At 37.3% G+C, this 23,302-nt stretch overlaps 1 protein-coding gene across 2 annotated transcripts; it reads left to right on the forward strand.

Annotated features, from left to right (window-relative positions):
- Positions 1–157: 157 nt before the first annotated feature.
- On the forward strand, positions 158–22,845 carry LOC103043447 (myosin heavy chain, fast skeletal muscle). Of its 2 annotated transcripts, XM_015607842.3 has the most exons (41): positions 159–404; positions 492–548; positions 1,627–1,842; positions 2,156–2,299; positions 2,826–2,982; positions 3,093–3,120; positions 3,478–3,592; positions 3,689–3,781; positions 3,905–3,968; positions 4,054–4,152; positions 5,162–5,265; positions 5,360–5,498; positions 5,587–5,705; positions 6,116–6,265; positions 6,375–6,545; positions 7,715–8,021; positions 8,116–8,207; positions 8,314–8,401; positions 8,476–8,593; positions 8,788–8,911; positions 9,046–9,182; positions 9,286–9,541; positions 10,652–10,894; positions 10,987–11,163; positions 11,871–12,016; positions 12,102–12,192; positions 12,533–12,922; positions 13,396–13,522; positions 13,620–13,738; positions 15,044–15,240; positions 15,340–15,523; positions 15,624–15,789; positions 16,605–16,729; positions 16,811–17,119; positions 17,497–17,700; positions 19,204–19,329; positions 20,853–21,023; positions 21,123–21,227; positions 22,295–22,390; positions 22,503–22,634; positions 22,727–22,845. In XM_015607842.3, the coding sequence occupies exons 3-41, from the start codon at positions 1,639–1,641 to the stop codon at positions 22,742–22,744; spliced, it is 5,835 nt and encodes a 1,944-aa protein (XP_015463328.3). In that variant the 5' UTR covers positions 159–404; positions 492–548; positions 1,627–1,638; the 3' UTR covers positions 22,745–22,845. The 2 variants fall into 2 exon arrangements, with proteins under 2 accessions (XP_022524600.2, XP_015463328.3); XM_022668879.2 differs by having other exon boundaries at positions 158–404; positions 3,478–3,781.
- Positions 22,846–23,302: the final 457 nt, after the last annotated feature.

A 23,302-nucleotide genomic window follows, 5' to 3' on the forward strand; every position in this document is an offset into this window, starting at 1 on the left:
TATACTGTTATCTTATGACTTTTGGCATTCGTATTTGTGCATACTGTCAGTTTTTAGTTGAGAACATGTGACGTAACATCCAATAAATTATTAATGATTATTTAACTGTTGATCAAGTTATCTGTCATTTTGGAAGCAGAATCAAAGAAGAGCATTAGTTGTGTGGTGTTCAGTATTGGACACTATCAGCATCAAAGGACAGCCCAAGGGCAGGTCTCAGGGATGGATCATTCTTCCTTGGCAAGACGAAGGCATTGTCTCTACGGCATACCACCCCACCCTGTCAGAGAGTGATTTCATCCAAATATAGGTATTCAGTTCTGACAGGATCCTGAAAGATCCTTATAAAAGAGGGAAGGCAGAGTCTACAGCACCAGTCCTGTGACTCCAGCCTCAGTCAGCTTGTGAGTATTATTTTTATTTCAGTCATTTAGGTAATCTGTCTTTCTTTTGATTTATATAAACACAACAATAATTTACTTCTGTTGCAGTAAGGTTATTGGACAAAAATCACTGAACAAGAGAGCTGTTGGAGGGACAGAAGGGAGGTAAGCATTTTTTTAACCTCCCATTTTTAAACTCCAGCACTTTTTTTGCAATTTCTGTTTGAAATTAGCAAAAATCTTTTCTTCTTAAGCATTATATTAACTACAAGCAGTTTTATGAAGTTAAACTGTATTAGAAAATGAAATGCTTCAAAATATTGAAATGGATCGACAATGGTCAAAATATGAGGAAAACCAAAAAAAGGTGCTGTCCTAAATTTTATATTGCAATCTAGATTTTAATGACTACCAACTGAAGAGTATATGTCCTTTCTGTCTGTTGACACTTGTGTCACCATGCATGTTTTGGATGAACAGGGTTCTTGAAACACCATAAGCTTTCTTGGATGGATGGATGGATGGATGGATGGATGGATGGATGGATGGATGGATGGATAGATGCTAATGTTGCTGCATTGTCACCTGTGTCAATGTTATAATTTTTAGTTTGGAAAATGTTATTTTTAATGTTTCCACAACGTTAGTATTTTTCTAGCTGGAAACGCTATGTGAGAATTACCATTATGGTACAGGTTTTCCACAAAAAGTCCTGGCACATTATTTCTATATGTTACAGGCTAACCTTTCTAGAAACTTTTCAAATCATTGCTGAACATTCTTATAACATTCTAGAAAACCCCATGCAAAAGGTTCCTTAAGAAAATTATACTTTTAACATGCAAAATTTTAAGTAATTCTAGCTTTAAGTGTCTGATTGGAGTCTCCAAATTTCTTTAAACTATAAACAACTGATTTTAATGCAGCAGAAATTAAATTTATGTATATGTATAATATATAATATATATATATAAAATATATGTATAAATCTATTATGATTTGTATCTATACACAGATATGGCCTGTAGACAGCCTAGGGTAACTTAACATGGTAAGGTTTAGCCTACTCAGTTCACTACTATGACTCTAATGTGTGGTTATACGGTTATAGGAGTGTTGAACTGAAGTGTAAGCACTAAGAGAAAGTTAGAAACCGACGCTTAGAGAGAATAAAGTGTAATGTAATGTAATGAGTGATGCTGAAATAAAATGTTGCATGTTGACACTTACTGTCTCTCTACAGATCCTTGCAGCCATGAGTACTGATGCTGAAATGGCTGTGTTTGGCGAGGCAGCGCCATATCTGCGAAAGCCTGAGAGGGAACGGATTGAGGCTCAGAACAAGCCTTTTGATGCTAAAACAGCAGTGTTTGTTACTGATTCCAAAGAGCTGTATGTCAAAGGCATCATCCAGAGCAGAGAGGGGGGCAAAGCTACTGTAAAAACAGAGGCAGGCCAGGTAAGAGCAGTGACCGTCTCTGAACAGACAATATTTAATAAGCTTTTTTAGCATATATGAACACTACTGAGCAATTTGACACTTTTTCACTACTATAAAATGAATTTTGTGGTGAATCAATGGATCAAATGATTCTGATATGAGGCTTGTATTCACAAGTTTACAGTTTAAGAGATTATAAATCATTTGTAGGAAGCTGTAAAACATACTCAATGAACAAGTGTGAATTCTGTTCAAAGTCGAAGATGAATGTAAAATAGTGGAGAAATCCAAAATCTGCATTTCAAGCATGAAATAACTCTCTCTTTTTCAGAGTGTCACTGTAAAGGATGACCAGGTATTCCCAATGAATCCACCAAAGTTCGATAAAATTGAGGACATGGCCATGATGACCCACCTCAACGAAGCTTCTGTGCTGTATAACCTCAAAGAGCGCTATGCAGCCTGGATGATTTATGTAAGACTTATTGCCATGTAATAATATACAGCTCTGGAAAAAATAAGAGACCAGCTTCTTTGATTTTACCTCTGGAATATAATCAAGAGGAAGATGGATGATCACAAGTCATCACAGCAAGCTGAACTGCTTGATTTTTTGCACCAGGAGTGGCATACCGTTATCCAAAAGCAGTATGCAAGACTGGTGGAGGAGAACATGCCAAGATACATCAAACTGTGATTAAAAACCAGGGTTATTTCACTACATATTGATTTCTGAACTTTCTTTGCATTATTTGAAGTCTGAAAGCTCTGCATCTTTTTTTGTTATTTTAGCCATTTCTCATTTTCTGCAAATAAATGCCCTAAATGAAATTTGGGAGTTTCTAGAATAAACAAACAATGTTCATTTTACTCAAACATATACCTATAAATAGCAAAAGCAGATACATTAATTCAGAAACTGAAGTGGTCTCTTAATTTTTCCCAGAGTTGCAGTTGCTGTTTAGTATCTGTAACCGCTGAATGTTAACTGTATGTTGTAGACCTACTCTGGCCTGTTCTGCGTCACTGTGAACCCCTACAAGTGGCTTCCAGTGTATAATCAGGAGGTGGTAGTTGCCTACAGAGGCAAGAAGCGTCAGGAGGCACCACCCCACATTTTCTCCATCTCTGACAACGCCTACCAGTTCATGCTCACTGGTAAATGACTTTACACTTTGAGAAAAACTGTAATCCAACCTAGTTTTCTCTCCCTCACTCACAAAGAAGCTAATTAGTGCTAAATCATGTTTATTTATTTTTATGTTTAGATAGAGAAAACCAGTCTATCCTGATCACGTAAGTAAACTGCACCAATTTTGGTTCTTAAATTTGGTGATATTTAAGTGTGAAGAGACTTTTTTGGTTTTTTTAGAGTTTTAGCAAATAGTTTGACAGAATATCTAATGATAAGATGTATTACTGTCCCTGAATGCAGTTGATCAGTGAAGACATGTTTAGGATTAGGAATTCTTCAGTTCTTCTTTTGTCAGTAAATACATGGTTAATAAGAAGCAAATTTCATAGAAGCAATATCAAAATGACTGATCGACTGCACCTGGGGTCATGCAAAATAATGTAGATTTATTTCATATATAACCAAATTGTTAAGTTTAAAACCTGAACATTATGTATGATGACCTGCTTTCCTCTAAGTGGAGAATCTGGTGCAGGAAAGACTGTGAACACGAAACGTGTCATCCAGTACTTCGCAACAATTGCAGTTTCAGGAGATAAGAAGAAAGAACTTGCAGCCTCAGGCAAAATGCAGGTGAAAGCTTTCAGATCCAGTCCCTTAGCACACGTTATTCTCAGGCTGGAGTTTTTATTTATCAGAGCTGATTATCTGGACTGCTCTCTACTGCAGGGCACACTGGAGGATCAAATCATCTCCGCTAACCCTCTACTGGAGGCCTTCGGTAATGCCAAGACTGTCAGGAATGACAACTCCTCTCGCTTTGTGAGTTGATTGATTAGATGGTTAGATATCAAAATGTAATGCTGGCAGTCATGTAGCCTCAAAGATAGTCTTCTCTTAGCATGTCTCTTCAATCTCTTGTCAATCATAACAAATCTTCTCTAGGGGAAATTCATCCGAATTCACTTTGGAACCTCAGGGAAACTGTCTTCTGCAGATATTGAGACTTGTAAGTTGTTTCTTTTCTTTTTTTCATTATTTCTTGGGGGTTATGTAATCTTATGTAATTCTTGATTGCAAGTTTTGTTTTACAGACTTGCTGGAAAAGTCAAGAGTCACATTTCAGCTGTCTGCAGAAAGAAGCTACCACATCTTCTATCAGATCATGTCCAATAAGAAACCTGAGCTGATAGGTAAACTATCATGGTACCATGCGTACCATGCCTAAATTGTTCCTGATAGGAATCAGCAGTTTCATGTTTCATGCCCCCCCTCTTTCTTAACTCAGTAATGTCTATAGACTCTAGCTCCACTTATCAAATGTAGGGGTCTGGCCTTCTAGCTCACAGTTCCCTCCGATATCATTATAATCTTATGGCAGATATAGTATATGGGAATATGCACAATGGATGAATTTGTAAATAGATGTTTAATACTATAAAGCAGTACTTAAATACTACTTTTTTAGAAGTAAAAACACATACACAATGAAATAGGATGGAGTCAGCTAAAATGGATCATATTTTGTAAATAACTGTAAGACTGTCAAATAAGCTTTGTATTTGAGATCTAACAATATTTTAGTCTCTTAAATATTTGTTTGTTTAGAAAATATAAAAAGTATATATGCTGAGAATTATGAGAGTTAGAGTTTTAGTAGGTTCTCTTCTGAGCTACAATTTATTTAGCTAAAATAGGCCTGCACCTTAAATGTGTTTTTCACAAAGATCCGGATTTTAATTTAAAAAAGCAGGTCAGAACATTGTTTGGGAACATTCTGCTTTGTTGTTAAGCTTACTTTTAATATCTTCATCACCTGTGACTAGTGAAATTTGCTACGTTGTCCTCTTTCATAATGCAATGTTTTTGATGTACTTCTGATGTACCTCAGAACAATCAGAACTGTTGTTAGATGTAAAACTGTGTTGCAATAAGGCAAGAGCACTTACTGTGATTGGCTACATAAAACATAATAAAAAACATGTGCTTGGGTTAAAAAATGCATCTTTAAAGTGACAATAAAGAGACAGAGTCCTCTATTGGCTGTACTTTTTGTGAGAAACAGTGATTAAGTGACTGGTAGGGTGCTCCTCCTTGCAATAAATTATGATGATCTGCTCTCTATGTCTATGTTCAAACAGCCTGAAGCCGGTACTGCTACTGCTCACTAATCTCCTTTATCCTATGATTTGTTTATTTCAGAGACACTGCTAATCACAACCAACCCTTTTGACTTTCCGTTTGTAAGTCAAGGAGAGATCAGTGTTGCCAGCATTAACGACAGTGAAGAACTTCTGGCCACAGATGTGAGCACACATTGTCTATATATAGAGTAAATCACATTAACATGTCTGGAATAAATGTTTTTTTTTTACACTTCATTCACTCATACTAATTTAGAGTGCAGTGGACATCTTGGGTTTCACGGTAGAGGAGAAGATCGGTATATATAAGCTGACCGGTGCGGTGCTGCACTACGGCAACATGAAGTTTAAGCAGAAGCAGAGAGAGGAGCAGGCCGAGCCTGATGGAACTGAGGGTAAAAGTGAATATTAATGAACATAAGATATAAGGGATGGTTATAAATAATACAAACTGACTTACACTTTGTGTCAATGATGCTACAGATGCTGATAAAGCAGCTTACCTCATGGGCCTGAACTCTGCTGACCTGCTGAAAGCACTGTGTTACCCCAGAGTGAAGGTGGGAAATGAGTATGTCACCAAGGGACAAACAGTCCAACAGGTACATACACTTGTTTAAATTTTCAACATACTGATAATTATGTATAATTTAATTTAATTTAATTTAAATAAAAACGCCTTCAAACATGTTGTACTTTTTTAGACTTTGCCGCCCCCATCTGGTGCAAATAAAAACTGTTTTAGATATATTAAATAATATACTGCAGTTTTTATATTGTTAAATACAGTATATATTTTTAAATCAAGTGTGCTTATTTTCAATGGTTTATTACTAATTATGAACTTAAACAATCTCTACTTCTTATCTTCAAAATGACAACTTTTATAGAAAATATAATTTTTGCTACTGTGATAAAAATATGTGAGTTCAAATTATTCATCATGAACTTTTCACAAAACGGTGGTATAATATGGTATGACAGTAATCAAATGCAAACTTGTTTCTTGAAGGTTTACAACTCTATTGGAGCACTGAGTAAGTCAGTGTACGAGAAGATGTTTCTATGGATGGTCATCCGCATCAATCAGATGTTGGACACAAAGCAGCCGAGGCAGTTCTTCATTGGTGTGCTTGATATTGCTGGGTTTGAAATATTTGATGTAAGTTCTGTTATTATAATAACTTAAAATGAAGTTAGCAATGAAAACAGAGTGTGTTTAGAAATGTGCAAACTGACCAGTAACCAGTATTATCTATAAACTATTGCAGTTCAACAGTCTGGAGCAGCTCTGCATCAACTTCACCAACGAAAAACTGCAACAGTTTTTCAACCACCACATGTTTGTGCTTGAGCAGGAGGAGTATAAGAAGGAGGGAATAGAGTGGGAGTTCATTGACTTTGGAATGGATTTGGCTGCTTGCATTGAGCTTATAGAAAAGGTATGAACTGTTTAGGCAAGGGGTGACAAACCTGTTCACTAGGGGTGGGCGATATGGCCCTAAAATAATATCATGATATTTCACAGTATTTTTGCAATAATGAGACAATTTTTTTTAAGAATACACTACTGCAACAAAATGAAAATTAAATGTTATTATTGCATACAATATGATATAGCACACCCCTAACAGAGATATTAAAAAACAGTAACAGATCCAGAATGTCATGATACTAATAATGAACACCAAATAACTAGATTTTGGACAGATCATCTGGACAGATCAGATAAGCTGTCTCTAGTAGATATATAATGGAAAATGAGAACAGTGTGAATTTTCCTTTTGCTAAAAAACAGCAAATAGTAGTACCCTGATGTAATATTTAGGGGTGGGTGATATTTGGGTATGATATTTTAGGGTAAAATAGCATTCATGATATTCACCTGATTTCACCTGTTTACTCAACTGGTGATGTGTCATTACCAAAAGGCACAGTATTTTTTATTATTATTTTTAATTAAATTCAGACTAAGCATAATTCATATTTTCTCAGCTTAATAACTTTTTATTTTCACATGCTGCACAACAGGAAACTTGCATTTAAAGTAAACATTTTTGACATTTTGAAATGTTTATGATGACCTTTCTCTGTTTCAAAGTTAATTTATATTTTCTAAAATAATTTTAATTATCATTACATCATCTTATCATAGCAGAGTGGACAACTTAACATTTAACTCAGCTAAATATGGAAAGAATTTGAGACATATTAGGTGATTTTATAACATGCAGCAAGTGTCTTCAGTGCCTTGAGTAGTAAAGTAAAGTAAAGTAAAAACTATGAAAGTTGTGATATAGGTTATCCCAAGATAAATCTTTGGACATGTTAAAATAGCTTGATATATTTATGAAAATAGTCAAATGAATAATAATAAAATAGTAATAAAACTTTTCTTTTTAAGAAGGAAAATATTCTCTTTAATTTGGAGAGCACTGTGAACATGGTAAAAACATGGAGTGTCTGCTTACCTAAAATTAAATCCTGCAGCAACACCAGCCCAATGTAAAGAGGTTTGACACCCATCAACTGGATGCCTTTAAAAAGGCATTTTTAAAACTTAGATTCTTTACATATTAACATTAACATAACCTTTATTTGCAATTTGCAGCCAATGGGCATCTTCTCCATTCTCGAGGAGGAGTGCATGTTCCCTAAGGCATCTGACACTACTTTCAAGAACAAGCTCTATGATCAACATCTTGGTAAAACAATCATTTTTCAGAAGCCCAAGCTTGTCAAAGGCAAGGCAGAGGCTCACTTCTCTCTGGTGCACTATGCTGGAACTGTAGACTACAACATCTCCGGCTGGCTGGACAAGAACAAAGACCCTCTGAATGAAACTGTGGTGCAGCTCTATCAGAAATCAGCTTTGAAGTTGCTGGCTTTCCTTTATTCCAGTTATGCCTCTACAGAAGGTATGTTCTTCTCTGTAATTCTGCTCTATACATTAGTTCTGCTCTGCTCAAAAGTCCTTTAGTCATCATGTGTCAACTGCTGCTGCTGCTGTAGAGACTGGTGGTGGAGGAGGTGGTGGAGCTGGTGGAAAGAAAGCAACAAAGAAGAAAGGCTCTTCTTTCCAGACAGTGTCAGCTCTTTTCAGGGTGAGTCGTGAGGTTCAGACTCACTGTGTGACATTCAGATCAAAGTGTTTGATCATACTGTATGTGCCACTGGAGCAAAATAAATATAGCAAAATCTGCTCCACAGGAAAACCTTGGGAAGCTGATGACCAATTTGAGAAGCACTCATCCACATTTTGTGAGATGCCTTATCCCCAATGAGACAAAAACTCCAGGTAAATTCAGTATATTAGCTCTTTCTATGTTAAGTATTGTAGAAATTGTTACTAATTCCACTCAAATATGGCAGGTGTTATGCAGAACCATCTGGTAATCCATCAACTGAGATGTAACGGTGTATTAGAAGGAATCAGGATCTGCAGGAAAGGTTTCCCAAGCAGGATTCTGTATGGAGACTTCAAGCAGAGGTAATGTTTAAACTGTTGGCTTGTTTATATACTATATATTTTTTAAATAAGTAACTGTAGTATAAAAACCCCTGTCTGTAAAGCACACTTAATGGTCAATCACTTTTCCTGGTTTGCAAATTCTATGTTCTAGTTATTTGAGTAAACTCAATTCCGATTCTCACTATTTTTAAAAATGTTTGAACTGTTTGCAGGTATAAAGTACTGAATGCGAGTGTCATCCCTGAAGGTCAGTTCATTGACAACAAGAAAGCTGCGGAGAAGCTCCTGGGCTCGATTGATGTGGATCATACCCAGTATAAATTTGGACACACTAAAGCAAGTGCAAATATGATCCTTTAAATTATTAAACAGAATGAAAATACTAATATTACAGGTGTTGCCGTCTGTGTCAAAACAGTACGGTTCCACTGAGACCTAAAGCATATTCATTATTTACTGATACCGCTTAGGTGTTTTTCAAGGCTGGCCTTCTGGGAGCTCTGGAGGAGATGAGAGATGACAAATTAGCAGCTCTTGTCACCATCACTCAGGCCCTGTGCCGAGGCTTCCTCATGAAAACAGAGTTCTCCAAGATGATGGAGAGAAGGTTGAGTTGATTTAAATTGTTAATTATTTAATAGATTTCTGTTCACACTCATAGTATTATTGCAGAGTGTAAACACAGACCTATACCTTCATTTTCTTTGCAGAGAGTCTATTTATATAGTTCAATACAACATTCGAGCATTCATGAACGTGAAACACTGGCCATGGATGAAGCTCTACTTTAAGATCAAGCCTCTCCTGAAGACTGCAGAGACTGAGAAGGAGATGGCCACCATGAAGGTGGAGTTTGCTAAGTGCAAAGATGACCTGGCAAAAGCTGAGGTTAAGAAGAAGGAGCTGGAATCCAAAATGGTAACACTGCTCCAAGAGAAGAATGACCTGCAACTTCAAGTTCAATCTGTGAGTGAAACAAAACAGCCTTTTTAACAAGGGTGGAGCGAGCCATCTTAAATATACAGGACCATTTTATCTTCCCATTTAGAGCTAAATTAGTTTTTTAAGCCATCTGAGACCAAATCTGTACATCCATTATGCAAAACATGTTAGTAGGTCATATTACTTGTTCCTCAACTGTCTTGTCATTCCCAAACCCTTAAACAGCACATGTTGAGGGTAACCCACATTTCTACCCCTAAAATTAAACAGTTCAATAAAAAGGTTACATTTAAATAACATTGGTATAAATCTGGCATAAAAACTGCATTACTAATAATCCTATATCTGATTGGATGAGCTGCAGGATTCTCTGTTCATGTGATTTAAAGAAAGCTCAAAAAAGTATTCACCATAATGAAGATGGTTTTAAATGTTTCTAAAGCCTTTTGTTTTTTAAAAAAGTTTATTATTTAAAAAAAGATTCAGAGCTTTTGACGAAGCGTCTGAGGCTCGAGCCCCAAAAGCGCTCTGCCTAAGGTTCATCAGAAATAAAGTTATGTGCTGGATAAATAGGGTGGGCAGTAATATGCTAGATTAAACACAATATTTGAGCCTTTCCAAAGAAGAACCATACATCAGTTAATTCCAAGTAAATTATGTTCTTTTTTACACACAAACTTAAAAATAAATTACAATAGTAATAAATAACTGACCTCTCTCCAAAAGGTTAGAAATGGTTTATATGTGGTTTGTAAACATAATGATCATGATCCAATTTCAATTAAATTGTAGAGATGTACTGCCAATAGAATAGGACTCTCTGAAGCAGAGAAGCAAGAACATGTAGGCACAATGCCTAATCCCAGGCATGGGCTATAGAGTCAAAAGCCCCCAGCATTGATCTGTGGAGTAGTTGCTTCTATAAATGTTATTTTCTCTGAATCAATCAGATTCTCACAGCAAAGCTTTCAAGAAATCTAGTAGAAAGCCCAACAAATACAGGATTTTCATATATTTCTATGTTAATATGTAAATAAAAATAAATAAATCCAAACTGGCCTGAAGTAAAATGACTGACTGACATTACATAACCAAAACATGTATTTAATAGATACTGGTCTGGCTTTCTCACAGGTAGCAGAGAACCTGTCTGATGCTGAGGAGAGGTGTGAAGGCCTCATCAAAAGTAAGATTCAGATGGAGGCCAAAGCCAAAGAGCTGAATGAGAGGCTGGAAGATGAGGAGGAGATGAATGCAGAACTCACTGCTAAAAAAAGGAAACTAGAGGATGAGTGCTCTGAATTGAAGAAAGATATCGATGACCTGGAGCTCACTCTAGCCAAAGTGGAAAAAGAGAAACATGCTACTGAAAACAAGGCAATTCCTCTAGTCTAGAGGATAATGGATCTTTTTAGCTTGAACAGTTACATTAAAGGGTTTTATTAATTGCATTAATTTTCATCATTTAGGTAAAGAATCTAACTGAGGAAATGGCCAACATGGATGAAAGCATCGCAAAATTATCCAAGGAAAAGAAAGCTCTCCAGGAGGCCCATCAGCAGACACTCGATGATCTACAGGCAGAAGAAGACAAAGTCAACACGCTGACGAAAGCTAAGAGCAAACTTGAACAACAAGTGGATGAAGTGAGTTTTAAATACGGCCTTGGGTCCCTGGGTATCCACTTACCTGCCCACCGCTCTGGGCACGCATTCCCACAAAATCACTGTGTGTGTCTTCAGAGAGCACTCACTAGTGGAGTATATGTTGTCTTGTCTTGCCAAAAAAATGCTGCACTGACTGTATATGTGAGTGGGGCCTCCTGCTGTAAATGTGGATGTGATTTGTTCTAGAGTCACTGGCACAGACGATTCGAGCCAGATGATGCCAGTCATGATCATTTCCAACAATGTTTCCACCACATACAAAATACATAATCCCACCACTGCTTCATTAAATTGCTATAACAAAAATACAAAGATCCTTTTCATTTAAAATAATGAGGGACACAAAAGAACAGTGAAAACACTGTGCCACGTCCAAAATGTTTAAACTATGGTTCATAATGGAGGCACCCATTCCAGATCCCATTTGATTAGAGGTTTACACAGTAAAAGGCAGCCAGTCTTGCTAGGGCCAGCCAATGTTACTCTCCTAGCCCTGTACATCCTATATATTTCAGCTGAAACAGCCAGTTTATGAATTTAGTAAACCAATTAAACTAATAAAAGTGTGATAAGTGATGCTGAGTGCTTTATTTCTTTTATTTATTGCATTATGATCAATTTGCATCACTGGAGTCACTGTTATCATATGACTTTTAACCTGTAAGCTTTCTTTTCTGTACCAACAGCTGGAAGGTTCTCTGGAACAAGAGAAGAAGGTCCGTATGGATCTGGAGAGAGCGAAGAGAAAGCTTGAGGGTGATCTGAAACTGACCCAGGAGTCAATAATGGATCTGGAAAACGACAAGCAACAAATGGAGGAGAAGCTGAAAAAGTAAAAAAAAGAAAATGGTAACAATGTTATATTGGAGAGACCACAAGTACTGATGTTGAAGTCAACATGTACCTTATCTTTACAGGAAAGATTTTGAACTAAATCAGCTGCTCAGTAAAATTGAGGATGAGCAAAGTTTGGGAGCACAGCTTCAGAAGAAGATAAAGGAGCTTCAGGTACCCACTTGTACAAAGAATTCCTAAAATTGAAAATTGGGACGCTGTGTAAAATATAAATAAATGTATATAAAAATACAAAGCAATGATTTGCAAATATTCTGACAGCAGCAACGCATCTCATAAAATTTGGGATGGAATAACAAAAGGCTGGGAAAGTAAATTGTACTAATAAAAAAAACTGCAATAGAAGCAATTTGCAACTATCTGACCTGACTGCAAATCATTGTATTCTGTTTTTATTTACATGTGTTTTTATTTTACACAAATAAGTTTTTTTAGAATTAATACTGTACAAAAAAGAGGAGGGCCATGATGCTCATCATTCTTCTTTGCACAGGCACGTATTGAGGAATTAGAAGAGGAGATTGAAACTGAACGTGCTGCACGGGCCAAGATAGAGAAGCAGAGGTCTGATCTCTCCAGGGAACTTGAGGAGATCAGTGAGAGGCTTGAAGAGGCCGGCGGTGCCACCGCTGCCCAAATCGAAATGAACAAGAAACGCGAGGCAGATTTCCAGAAGCTGCGGCGTGACCTCGAAGAGTCCACCCTGCAGCATGAAGCCACCGCTGCAGGCCTCCGGAAGAAGCATGCAGACACTGTGGCGGAGCTCGGAGAACAGATTGACAATCTTCAGCGTGTTAAACAGAAACTGGAGAAAGAGAAGAGTGAATATAAAATGGAGATTGATGACCTAGTCAGCAGTATGGAGGCCGTGGCAAAGTCAAAGGTAACAGAATTTTTCTAAGCAAGGAGTGCTCATTTCTGGAGTTCTACCACCCTGAAGATGTCAGATCTAACTAAATATATTCAGTTTTTAAAACTCACAGTTTTGATAAAAAGTACACTTTCATTTTACTCAGATTTTATGCACATGGAGTTTTTTTTTGTGCTATAACAGTTTTCCTCTCCTAAAATATCTCAATATATTATTTTTGTTTTCAGTATTGCGATATGTTGCACTATATTGAATTATAACTGCTGTATTACGATACATATCCTGTTAAGATTTTAAGGTTTTGCCAACACACATCACTAGATATATCCCACCTCAAATGTCTAAAATGTTCATTTACATATCAAGTATTAAAAGCCTTAATTACCTGGATCAGGTCTGTAGGGTGGTGCATCTCCAGGAACAAGAATAAGTATCCCTGTTTACTAAAATTGTGATAAACTGTTTTTATTTTATTGGTTTTATAGGCTAACTATGAGAAAATGTGCCGTGCACTAGAAGATCAGCTCAGTGAATACAAAACCAAGCATGAGGAGAACACTCGTCACCTACATGATATCAGTGCTCAACAAGCAAGACTGCAAACAGAGAATGGTACAGGCAATACAGCAGTGATTTAGTCTACAACAGTTCATTTATTTAATGGAGTTGCTAGATTTTAAAGCTATGTCTCACTCGGGTGCTTCAACAGGAGAATTTTCTCGGCAGCTGGAAGAGCGAGATGCAGTGATTGCTCAGATGGCCAGGGCCAAACTGGCCTTCACTCAACAGGTTGAGGACCTTAAAAGACAAGTGGAAGAAGAAACAAAGGTATATCTTTACACTAAGCTGTGGGTTCAAGCTAATGCTCGATTCGTAAACTGTCTGGTATTGGATTGTGACATTTGAGTTAAAAGTTGCTGATTGGACCATAAAAACCCACAGCAACCAAGTTGTTACTTCTTGGATCTTCATTTTTGGGTTGCTGATCAAATCATAAACGGCTAGAGCAACATAGCTCTTGGGTGTTGGATCTTGTTAGTGTCATGTAGGTGAAGGTAAGTAGGAGTGGAAGAATAGCATTTAGCATATAGGGATGTGGTTAAACTTAAGTGAATGCGAGAGTAAAGTATAGGGGCGTGGCTAAGGGTAAGTGAGTTGGAGTGTAACTATAGGGCAAGGGAATGGGCCATATAAATAACCCCAGTAATCGTCCTACTTTATGTTACATGGCAGTCTGCTAGATGACAAATCAGGATTGTCAGTAAAACAGTGCTGAGTTGTTCTTATAGAGTTGCTTTATTGTCCACTAGTTCTGTTGCCGCATTTAACTTAAAAGTGTTTTTTTTTTGGCAGAGGGGTCACTATTTTGATAGAATCCATTGAGTAAAAAGTCAATATTGAACCCTTCTATTGTGTTTTGGTCAATTTTTCATTTTTGTTGTCTAAAAGGTGTAGTTCATTTAATCAGAATAAAATAAGCTTCCATTACTTCACCCACATAGGTAATTTAAACACACAATCTATTTAGATAATTTTTATTAAATATTTAATTAATATTTGTTAATTTAGGCACGTGATCATCCTTCATAAAGGCACAGTTCTTATCCCACTTCCTCACATGCATGTGTGTATATGGTATGTTGTGGTGTGGATCTAGGTGAAACCAGGTTAGAAAATTGGAAGCAAGGAAACTTTCCCAGAAGAATACTACTTTTTGCAGTTTTCAAGAGATTGACATTGTTCTGATTCTGTGTTTCAGAGGATAAAAGCACACTAGTACTATAAAACCATCCACATTATCACAGCAACCAATTAGCCTCACCTAAGCAACCACTGAAAGTGCCAGAAAGTGATAAAATTCTATTTAACCCGCAAAATCATTCTAATTGGTACTGATATTTTTTAATGAAAAGTAACAACTAGAAAATGGCACTTCCTGAAGGACACATAAAATAATTGTGTAATTTTGAATGAATTGGACAAATCTCACTTGTTCCTAGCTATAATATAGTGCATTATTCATGTCAGTATCTAATATTGTAAATTACTTTCTTCCACAGCAATTTCAGTAGCAATTAATACAAGTTGTATATAATGGATTCTCTTCTTTTATTATTATTATAATTAAAAAAGGCTAAAAATGCTCTGGCACATGCCCTGCAATCTGCTCGCCACGATGCAGAGCTGCTCAGAGAGCAGTTTGACGAGGAGCAGGAGGCCAAGTCTGAACTCCACAGAGGAATGTCAAAGGCCAACAGTGAAGTGGCTCAATGGAGAACCAAATACGAGACTGATGCCATTCAGCGCACCGAGGAGCTTGAGGAGGCCAAGTACAGATTCCACATTCACTGAATAGACATTCTGGTTAAACAGTGGTTAAACATGAATTCCCATACTTGCTAACAGGCTCACGTTTATTTTGCTAACAGGAAAAAACTTGCCCAACGCTTGCAAGACACAGAGCAATCGATAGAGGCTGTGAACGCCAAGTGCTCCTCCCTCGAGAAGACCAAGCAGAGACTGCAAAGTGAGGTAGAGGACTTAATGGTGGATGTGGAGAGAGCAAACGCACAGGCAGCCACCCTTGATAAAAAGCAGAGGAACTTTGACAAGGTAAAACACAGAATCTGTCAGAACCTGAACACTGAAAATAAACTTTAAAGCAAATACTTTTTGGCAACAAAAGCAACAGACCGTTTCAAACTCGTTTCAGGTTTTATCTGAATGGAAGCAAAAGTATGAAGAGAGTCAGGCAGAGTTAGAAGGAGCTCTGAAAGAGTCTCGTTCACTTAATACCGAGCTTTTCAAAATGAAAAACTCTTACGAGGAGGCCTTGGATCATTTGGAGACTCTCAAACGAGAGAACAAGAACCTGCAGCGTAAGTTAATTGATCTGTTTAAATTATTAATGTTCATATAAGTGTCCATTTTTGTTCAGCTCAACCTAGCGTACAGGAGCACTTTGTAGTTCTTTAATCACACACTGTAGTCCTCCTTTATCTTTTTCTCTACTTTATTTACTTTATTATTATTATCCTTCTTTCACCCTGCTCTTCAATGGTTATTATTTGGGTGGTGGATTTATTCTCAGTACTACGGTGACACTGACATGGTGGTGGTGTGTCAGTAGTGTGTGTTGTGTTGGTATAAGTGAACCAGACACAGCATTGCTGCTGAAGTCTTTGAACACCTCAGTGTCACTGCTTGACAGAGAATAGTCCACCAGCCAGAAATATTCAGCTAACAGCATCCTGTGGGCAGCAGCCTGTGACCACTGATGAAGGACTAGAGAGTGATCAGTACAAACTGTGCAAAAGCAGATGAGCATCGCTCTTCAAGTTTCTAACAGTGTAGACAGAGAGAGGACAAAGTGTTTAAAAACTCCAGCAGCACTGCTGTATCTGATCTATTTGTACCAGCCCAACACACAGTGTCACTGCAGTGACAGAGAATGATCCACCACTCAAATAATATCTTCTCTTTTGTGGTCCTCTGGGGTCCAGATCATTGAAGAACAGGGTGAAATAAGGATAGTAAAGCATGCAGAGAAACAGATGAACTGCAGTCTATAATTATAGAGCTAAAACATGCTCTTGTATGGTAAGTTAAGCTAAAAGTACGGACAATGAGTGTAAAATCAAGAAGGTGTTCATAAGTTTCTGACTGAACTGTGTACATGCCGCTGTGACTCCAGAGGAAATAACCGATCTCACTGAGCACATTGGTGAAAACGGGAAACTGATCCATGAGCTTGAGAAAGCAAAAAAACAAGTGGACATGGAAAAGACGGAAATTCATACTGCTTTAGAGGAAGCAGAGGCAAGTTGTATCCCACTTTTGCTAGTAATACATGCATCAGTCTTTGTAGTTTGTGTCTTTTCACACTATTTCCCCCCACAGGCCTCGCTGGAGCACGAGGAATCAAAGATTCTTCGCATTCAGCTTGAGCTAACACAAGTGAAGTCCGAGGTGGACAGAAAGCTTGCCGAGAAAGATGAGGAGACGGAACAGATCAAACGCAACAACCAGCGCACGATTGAATCCATGCAGTCCACGCTGGATGCTGAGATCAGAAGCAGAAACGATGCTCTGAGAATTAAAAAGAAGATGGAGGGAGACCTCAACGAAATGGAGGTTCAGCTGAGTCACGCAAACCGACAGGCAGCTGAGGCCCAGAAACAACTGAGAAATGTTCAAGGCCATTTGAAGGTAGAGCCATCAGATTCAAGAAAGGTCACAAAAGGTCTAAATCCTTGTTCAGTCATTTGTACACTGTAAACTTTGATAGGTTTATTAGATTCTTATTAAATTTGGAAATCTCACTGCCCTGGAAAAGTTAAGTTGATTTTCACATTTTGAGAGCTATACAAGTTATGGATTAGCCATATATAAAATAATGATAAAGTGTTGCCTCAGGGAATGGCTTGGTTTCCCCAAACTTGTGTAAGTTGTGTGGTGTTATCTTTTGAGGAAGGCTGACATTGACCAGTGATTTGGTAAAAAAGTTTTTAATATGTTTTTTTTTTCTTGTTTAATATTTGTATCATTTGTCTTGTTTGTATGCTTGTTTGACATTTTGTGTCCAGGACACAACTGTTCTCCTGGATGACGCCATCAGAAATCAGGAAAACCTGAAGGAGCAGGAGGCTATGATGGAACGGAAGAACGCTCTGATGCAGGCTGAGATAGAGGAGCTGAGAGCCGCTCTGGAGCAGACAGAGAGAAGCCGGAAAATGGCTGAGCAGGAGCTGGTGGACGCTAACGAACGTGTCGGCCTCCTGCACTCTCAGGTTAATCATTATCACCTTTACTTTAAAGTTTTCTTGTATTTTTAGACATTTGTTTTTTATTGCAAAGAGACTATGAGAAACTATGAGACAACTGTGAAAGAAAATGTAGAGGGAGAATCTGGAAACCTGCTTATGGTTCAGTTTATTAAAATGAAAGTGAAGTGTTATAGGATGGAGTGCTACAGACTAGTAGCTCTCCAGCCCAGAGGGTTGTTGAACCCAATTGCAGAACAGTTCATCTTTAACTAGGTAAACCCAAGAAAAAAGGAAAAAATAAATAAATAAACACACCGCTCCTCACATGGGATCAAACTTGTGTCGTCAGGGTTGTGGTCCAATACACTACCGCTGCCCAGGCTAGTGAATTTGGGACGCAACCTGAAAAAATGCTGTATAAGTAGAAAGGGAGATCAGGAACGAGCGAAAGAATTTAAATGGGCGGACACTAAAATCACACAAGCGCAACAGAGAGACAGGGGAGGAAAAGTGGTGTTTCCATATATGTTACCTATGAGGTGATGTATAATTATCACCCATATGAAATATCCATAGAAAATGTGTATATGTACATATATTACAAATAACTATAGGACTTATTATCTATCTTATTAAATGTTGAATTCATATATGTTTACTAAAACAATCTATATACAGCAGTAGGAGAAGTTCTAGCCCCATAATTCATTGTGAATCTGAAGCTGAATCTGAAGCTTTTTGTTGCAATTTCAAACAAGTTTTATATATATGTTTGAACACATATACAGTACAGGCCAAAAGTTTGGACACACCTCTCTTTTTCAATGCGTTTTTTTTACATTGTAGAACTATGAATGAACACATGTGGGGTTTTGTACTTAGCAAAACAAGGTAACAAAGTAACTAAAAAAAAACATTTTTATATTCTAGTTTCTTCAAAATAGCCACCCTTTGCTCTGAGTACTGCTTTGCACACTGCATTCTCTCAATGAGCTTCAAGAGGTGGTCACCTGAAATGGGTTTCTAATAGTCTTGAAGGAGTTTCCAGAGGTGTTTAACACTTGTTGGCTCTTTGCCTTTACTCTGTGGTCCAGCTCACCCCAAACCATCTGGATTGGGTTCAGGTCCGGTGACTGTGGAGGCCAGGTCATTTTTTGTTAAGCACATAAAACTCCACATGTGTTCATTCATAGTTTTGATGCCTTCAGTGAGAATCTACAATGTAAATAGTCATGAAAATAAAGAAAACGCTTTAAATGAGAAGGTGTGTCCACACTTTTAGCCTGTACTTTACATATTTGTTTTTACTTTCCATGGCATTCTTATATATGTAAAGATATTACATTTCCGTAATGTTTTTTTAGGCCAGTGTACAAACCTTGAGTTAACCTCTGTATTAAAAGCCAAGAGCATTTTTATTATCTTCTTACTTCGCTTTGGCCTCATTGAGGTCGGCACTGTTAGGCTTTCAGAAAGTCTCTTGTTGTTTCTATTGTCTCTTAATAATAAAAACTCACCACAATTTAGAACACCAGTCTGCTCAATGCCAAGAAGAAGCTCGAGTCTGATGTAAATCAACTCCAAGGAGAGGTAGAGGAAGCTGTCCAAGAGGCGAGGAACGCTGAGGAAAAAGCAAAGAAGGCCATCACTGATGTAAGTTCCTATATATTACCGTACTCTTAAGCAATCCAACTTCCGCTAATTACTCAACTACAAGCCTTGACCTTCTGTGATGTTGCAGGCTTAACACAACAAATGCGTTGCTTGGGGATCATCAGATCCTGTACAATATTTTTACAGGTGATGCCAAAAACAGCAAGCACTAGACAGCAGGGAAATTATGAACAGAGAAATTCAACTTAAAACGGAAAAAAGGGGGAGGAGAGGTAAATCCCCAATTTATTTTACTCTATCCAAACTCAAGCATTTTTTAATCTGTGTATATAATGGAGTGTCTATTTTTTCATTTTCTCTCACTGCCTTTCGTATTTATACCTTCCAGCTCCTTTTTTCCCCTTTTTTACTATAACTTCACACTCTCCTCCCTTTTTCTCTATTTCATTTTGAGCTCATTTTTCTTTCTGCACATATTTTAATACAGTTACAAACTAAATAAACCTACAGTTGAGTCATTATGCGCTGCGAGGACACGGCTCTGTAGCTCTGCATTTCTCAGCCAAATGAACAGCAGGACTGGAGGCTTTATAAAAGCTGGCTAATCATTTGAGAGTAAAGCCCAATCAGTCTGCTGGGTCCAATGAGTAACTCCCAAGACTACTGTAATGTTGTCCAAGTACCCTGGCAAGCTAACAGCCTGGAGTGAGGACAAGCTTCTGATTGGTAAAAAAGACCCGCTGTATTCCTGAAAGAATGCCCTGAATCCATTTCTCCACTTTAAACTGCTGAAATGCATTCACAATTAATATTTATTATATCCTAGGCATACATGATAGAGTTTAATACCTTGACACATTTATATGGCTAGACATTGTGGCTTTGATATATGTTATTTAAAAAATGTGCTACAAAGTGTTCAATAAAAATCCAGTGCTGGGATCCTAAAGAATCTGCTGATGGTTACAAAAACCCATTCTTGTAAATGAGTTTAAAAAGCCTTAACATAATGTTAAGGTTTTGCTTTTTATTAAAACCATACTTTGGTGTAGTTCCCCATATGAACTATTCTGGTTCCTTATGGGACCTTGTTGCACATGAAAGTTAGTTATATACATGTTAATATCTTTGTTAAAATTCATGTTTAAAGAAAACACATCAGATTATAAGATACACATTGTTATTATATACAGCTCTGGAAAAAATGAGACCACTTTTACTCAAACATATACCTCTAAATAGCAAAAGCAGATTCAGAAACTGAAGTGGTTTCTTAATTTTTAATATTTAGCTCTATATAAAGTTAAAAACACATAACGCAGGACAAAACATTTATGTTTGTAATTGGTTAGAGGCTTAATTGGAGCCTTTTTTTTCTGGTGTAAAAATTGCAAATTGCAAAGTGAATGGAACATTTTTGAAAAGCTTAAAATCTTTTACAAAACTCTTATTATAAAAAGATGATAGGGTTGGTTTGTCATAATATGGGCCAATTCACAACAGCTCAGTTACATCCACTCATATTATTCTTGTATAAATGTTATTTTTGAATGGATCTCCAGGCTGCCATGATGGCAGAAGAACTGAAGAAAGAGCAAGACACCTGCGGTCACCTGGAGAGAATGAAGAAGAACCTGGAGGCATCGGTAAAGGATCTGCAGCATCGGCTGGATGAGGCTGAAAACCTGGCCATGAAGGGGGGGAAAAAACAGCTCCAGAAACTGGAGGCCAGGGTAGGAACCACTGTTTCTTATAAAGAACACTGGAGATTTCAACCCAAGACTGAAGAACACAGGTGAAGTTACAAAGCCTGTTCGGATCTTTGTTTCTAGGTCCGTGAACTGGAAAACGAGCTTGATGCTGAGCAGAAGCACGGGACAGATGCTGTTAAAAATGTTCGGAAATACGAGAGAAGAGTTAAGGAGCTCACCTACCAGGTCAGTACAATTTCATGTACCTTTCTTTCTTAAAAAAAAAAAAAAACTCATCATTAAAAATATTGTTTCACACAGAAAGGAGTCTTGAATTTTAGTGCTATTCTAAGGGAGTTTAGAGGATATGGTAGGTCATGGTGTGGGATGCAGTTTTGTATGATGCCAGATCCCCTTTGGCCTTCATTATAGGCAAAAAAGGTTATTTCTGGTCATTTTGAAGTATTTCTATTGGTCCGTTCATCAAGTAACGTTGGCACAGTGTAAGGCAGACAGCTTGTCTGTTTAAATTATGTAGTAAATAAAAAAATCAACAAAAATAGAGATACTTGTTTTTCATTGGCAGCAACGATATCCTGCTGCCACCTGAAAATCTTCCTTGCCTTGACAAAGATGCTATTCCATGGCCAGCCACATCTACAGACCTATTCCATATAAAAAATGTGTGGGATGCTATTTAAACTTGGTATGAACCCAACCTGGACCACAAAATCTGCAGAAACTGAGTGAGGATGTACAAACTGTATGGGATGGAATATTGCAGGACACCATTAGGAACCTCCACAACCCCATATTTAGACATATTTTGTGTTACATATGTGTTACACATGTATTACATGTGTTAGACACTACTTCTGTATGTTTAGCTCAATAAATATTGCCTAAATCAATCTAAATTTTCAATCTTTTTTGTTCCTGGTAATCTTATCTTCATTTTAAATGGCACTGCAATTTAAAATGTCCTTCTGGGAGCAACATTTTTTTAAATTATAAATGCGTATTAGCCTTATATGAGTTGCATTAAATGAATCAGGCCTTCCTTAAAGATACATTATTAGCCATTAAATGGTCATTCCCTTTTTTTAAGGTCTTGTTACAAACTATTAAGATTTTTCTTGTACACTTGAAGAACCCAGTCCTTAAAGCATTAAAAAAGTTCTATATTAGAACCACAGCCTTCACTTAAAAAAGACCTTTTTTAATCCATTTTAAAGTCAGCAATGTTAATATGATTAGTATTCTTCTCATATTCCATAACAGTTCATCAAATATGAGCAATAATTTGTTAACAGACTGAGGAGGACAGAAAGAATGTCCTGAGACTCCAAGATCTGGTGGATAAGCTTCAGCTGAAGGTGAAAGCCTACAAGCGACAGGCAGAAGAAGCTGTAAGTTTTTTCTTAAAGAAATAAAACTAAACAATTGCAGAGCAATACATACAGCATGAAGCTCCATGTGGACCTAAATTAATCCATAAGATCATTTTACATATGCTCACAGGAAGAGCAGGCCAACACTCATCTCTCCAAACTAAGAAAGGTGCAGCATGAGCTGGAGGAGGCTGAGGAGCGGGCCGACATCTCTGAGACGCAGGTCAATAAGCTGAGAGCCAAGAGCCGCGATGCTGGAAAGGTGATGCTTTTTCTCAACTCGAAATCTTATGAATTCTAAAAATAGATAAAAAGTTCATGATCCTTTTCTTTTTCATGTTTTTTTTTTCACAGGCTGCTGAATCGGAGTAGAAATCTCTGAAGTGGATGATCACTTCCTTCTTATGCATGAATAGTAGAGTGATGTAGATCTTTTAATCAGAAATATATTAAAGCACAAGCTGTACAATGCACTGTCTGTGGGGTGTTTTCCTTTTTTTGTTAACATCTTTTATAATTTTTTTGTACAAAACAGTTTAAAACAAACAAAAAAAAAACATACAGATGACACAAAGTCAACTAAATAAATTAAAAGTATTAAACTGCTAACCTAGATTAGGTATGGTATTCTTAACTTACAGAATTAAGAAATAAAAGCTGCTTCTGTCCAATTAGACTCCAAATCAGGGGGTGTGAAAGAAGAAGGGTTTTATCTGTATAAGCAAGGTGCTTTTGACTAGTTACATTACACTATATGGACAAAAGTACTCAGACACTATTTTATACCCCCCAAGTTCATGCTAGCAGTCGCCACTGTGTCAATAGGTTTGTGTTTTCTCCAGAGAGTCCAAGACTATCTGCAGTATGTCTCTACAGGGACTACACAAGCTGTGTGTATGTACTTGAACATCTGTTTCTGCAATGGGTGAA

This window comes from Astyanax mexicanus, chromosome 15 (assembly GCF_023375975.1).
Source record: "Astyanax mexicanus isolate ESR-SI-001 chromosome 15, AstMex3_surface, whole genome shotgun sequence".
NCBI lineage: Eukaryota > Metazoa > Chordata > Actinopteri > Characiformes > Acestrorhamphidae > Astyanax > Astyanax mexicanus.

What these genes read in the sequence shown, in the direction of transcription:
- LOC103043447 (XM_022668879.2), top strand. Translation starts at nt 1,639, where the DNA reads ATGAGTACTGATGCTGAAATGGCTGTGTTTGGCGAGGCAGCGCCATAT. An exon ending in AGGGACAAACAGTCCAACAG is followed by an intron (nt 5,706 to 6,115) that starts GTACATACACTT and finishes TGTTTCTTGAAG; the next exon opens with GTTTACAACTCTATTGGAGC. An exon ending in ATAAATTTGGACACACTAAA is followed by an intron (nt 8,912 to 9,045) that starts GCAAGTGCAAAT and finishes GATACCGCTTAG; the next exon opens with GTGTTTTTCAAGGCTGGCCT.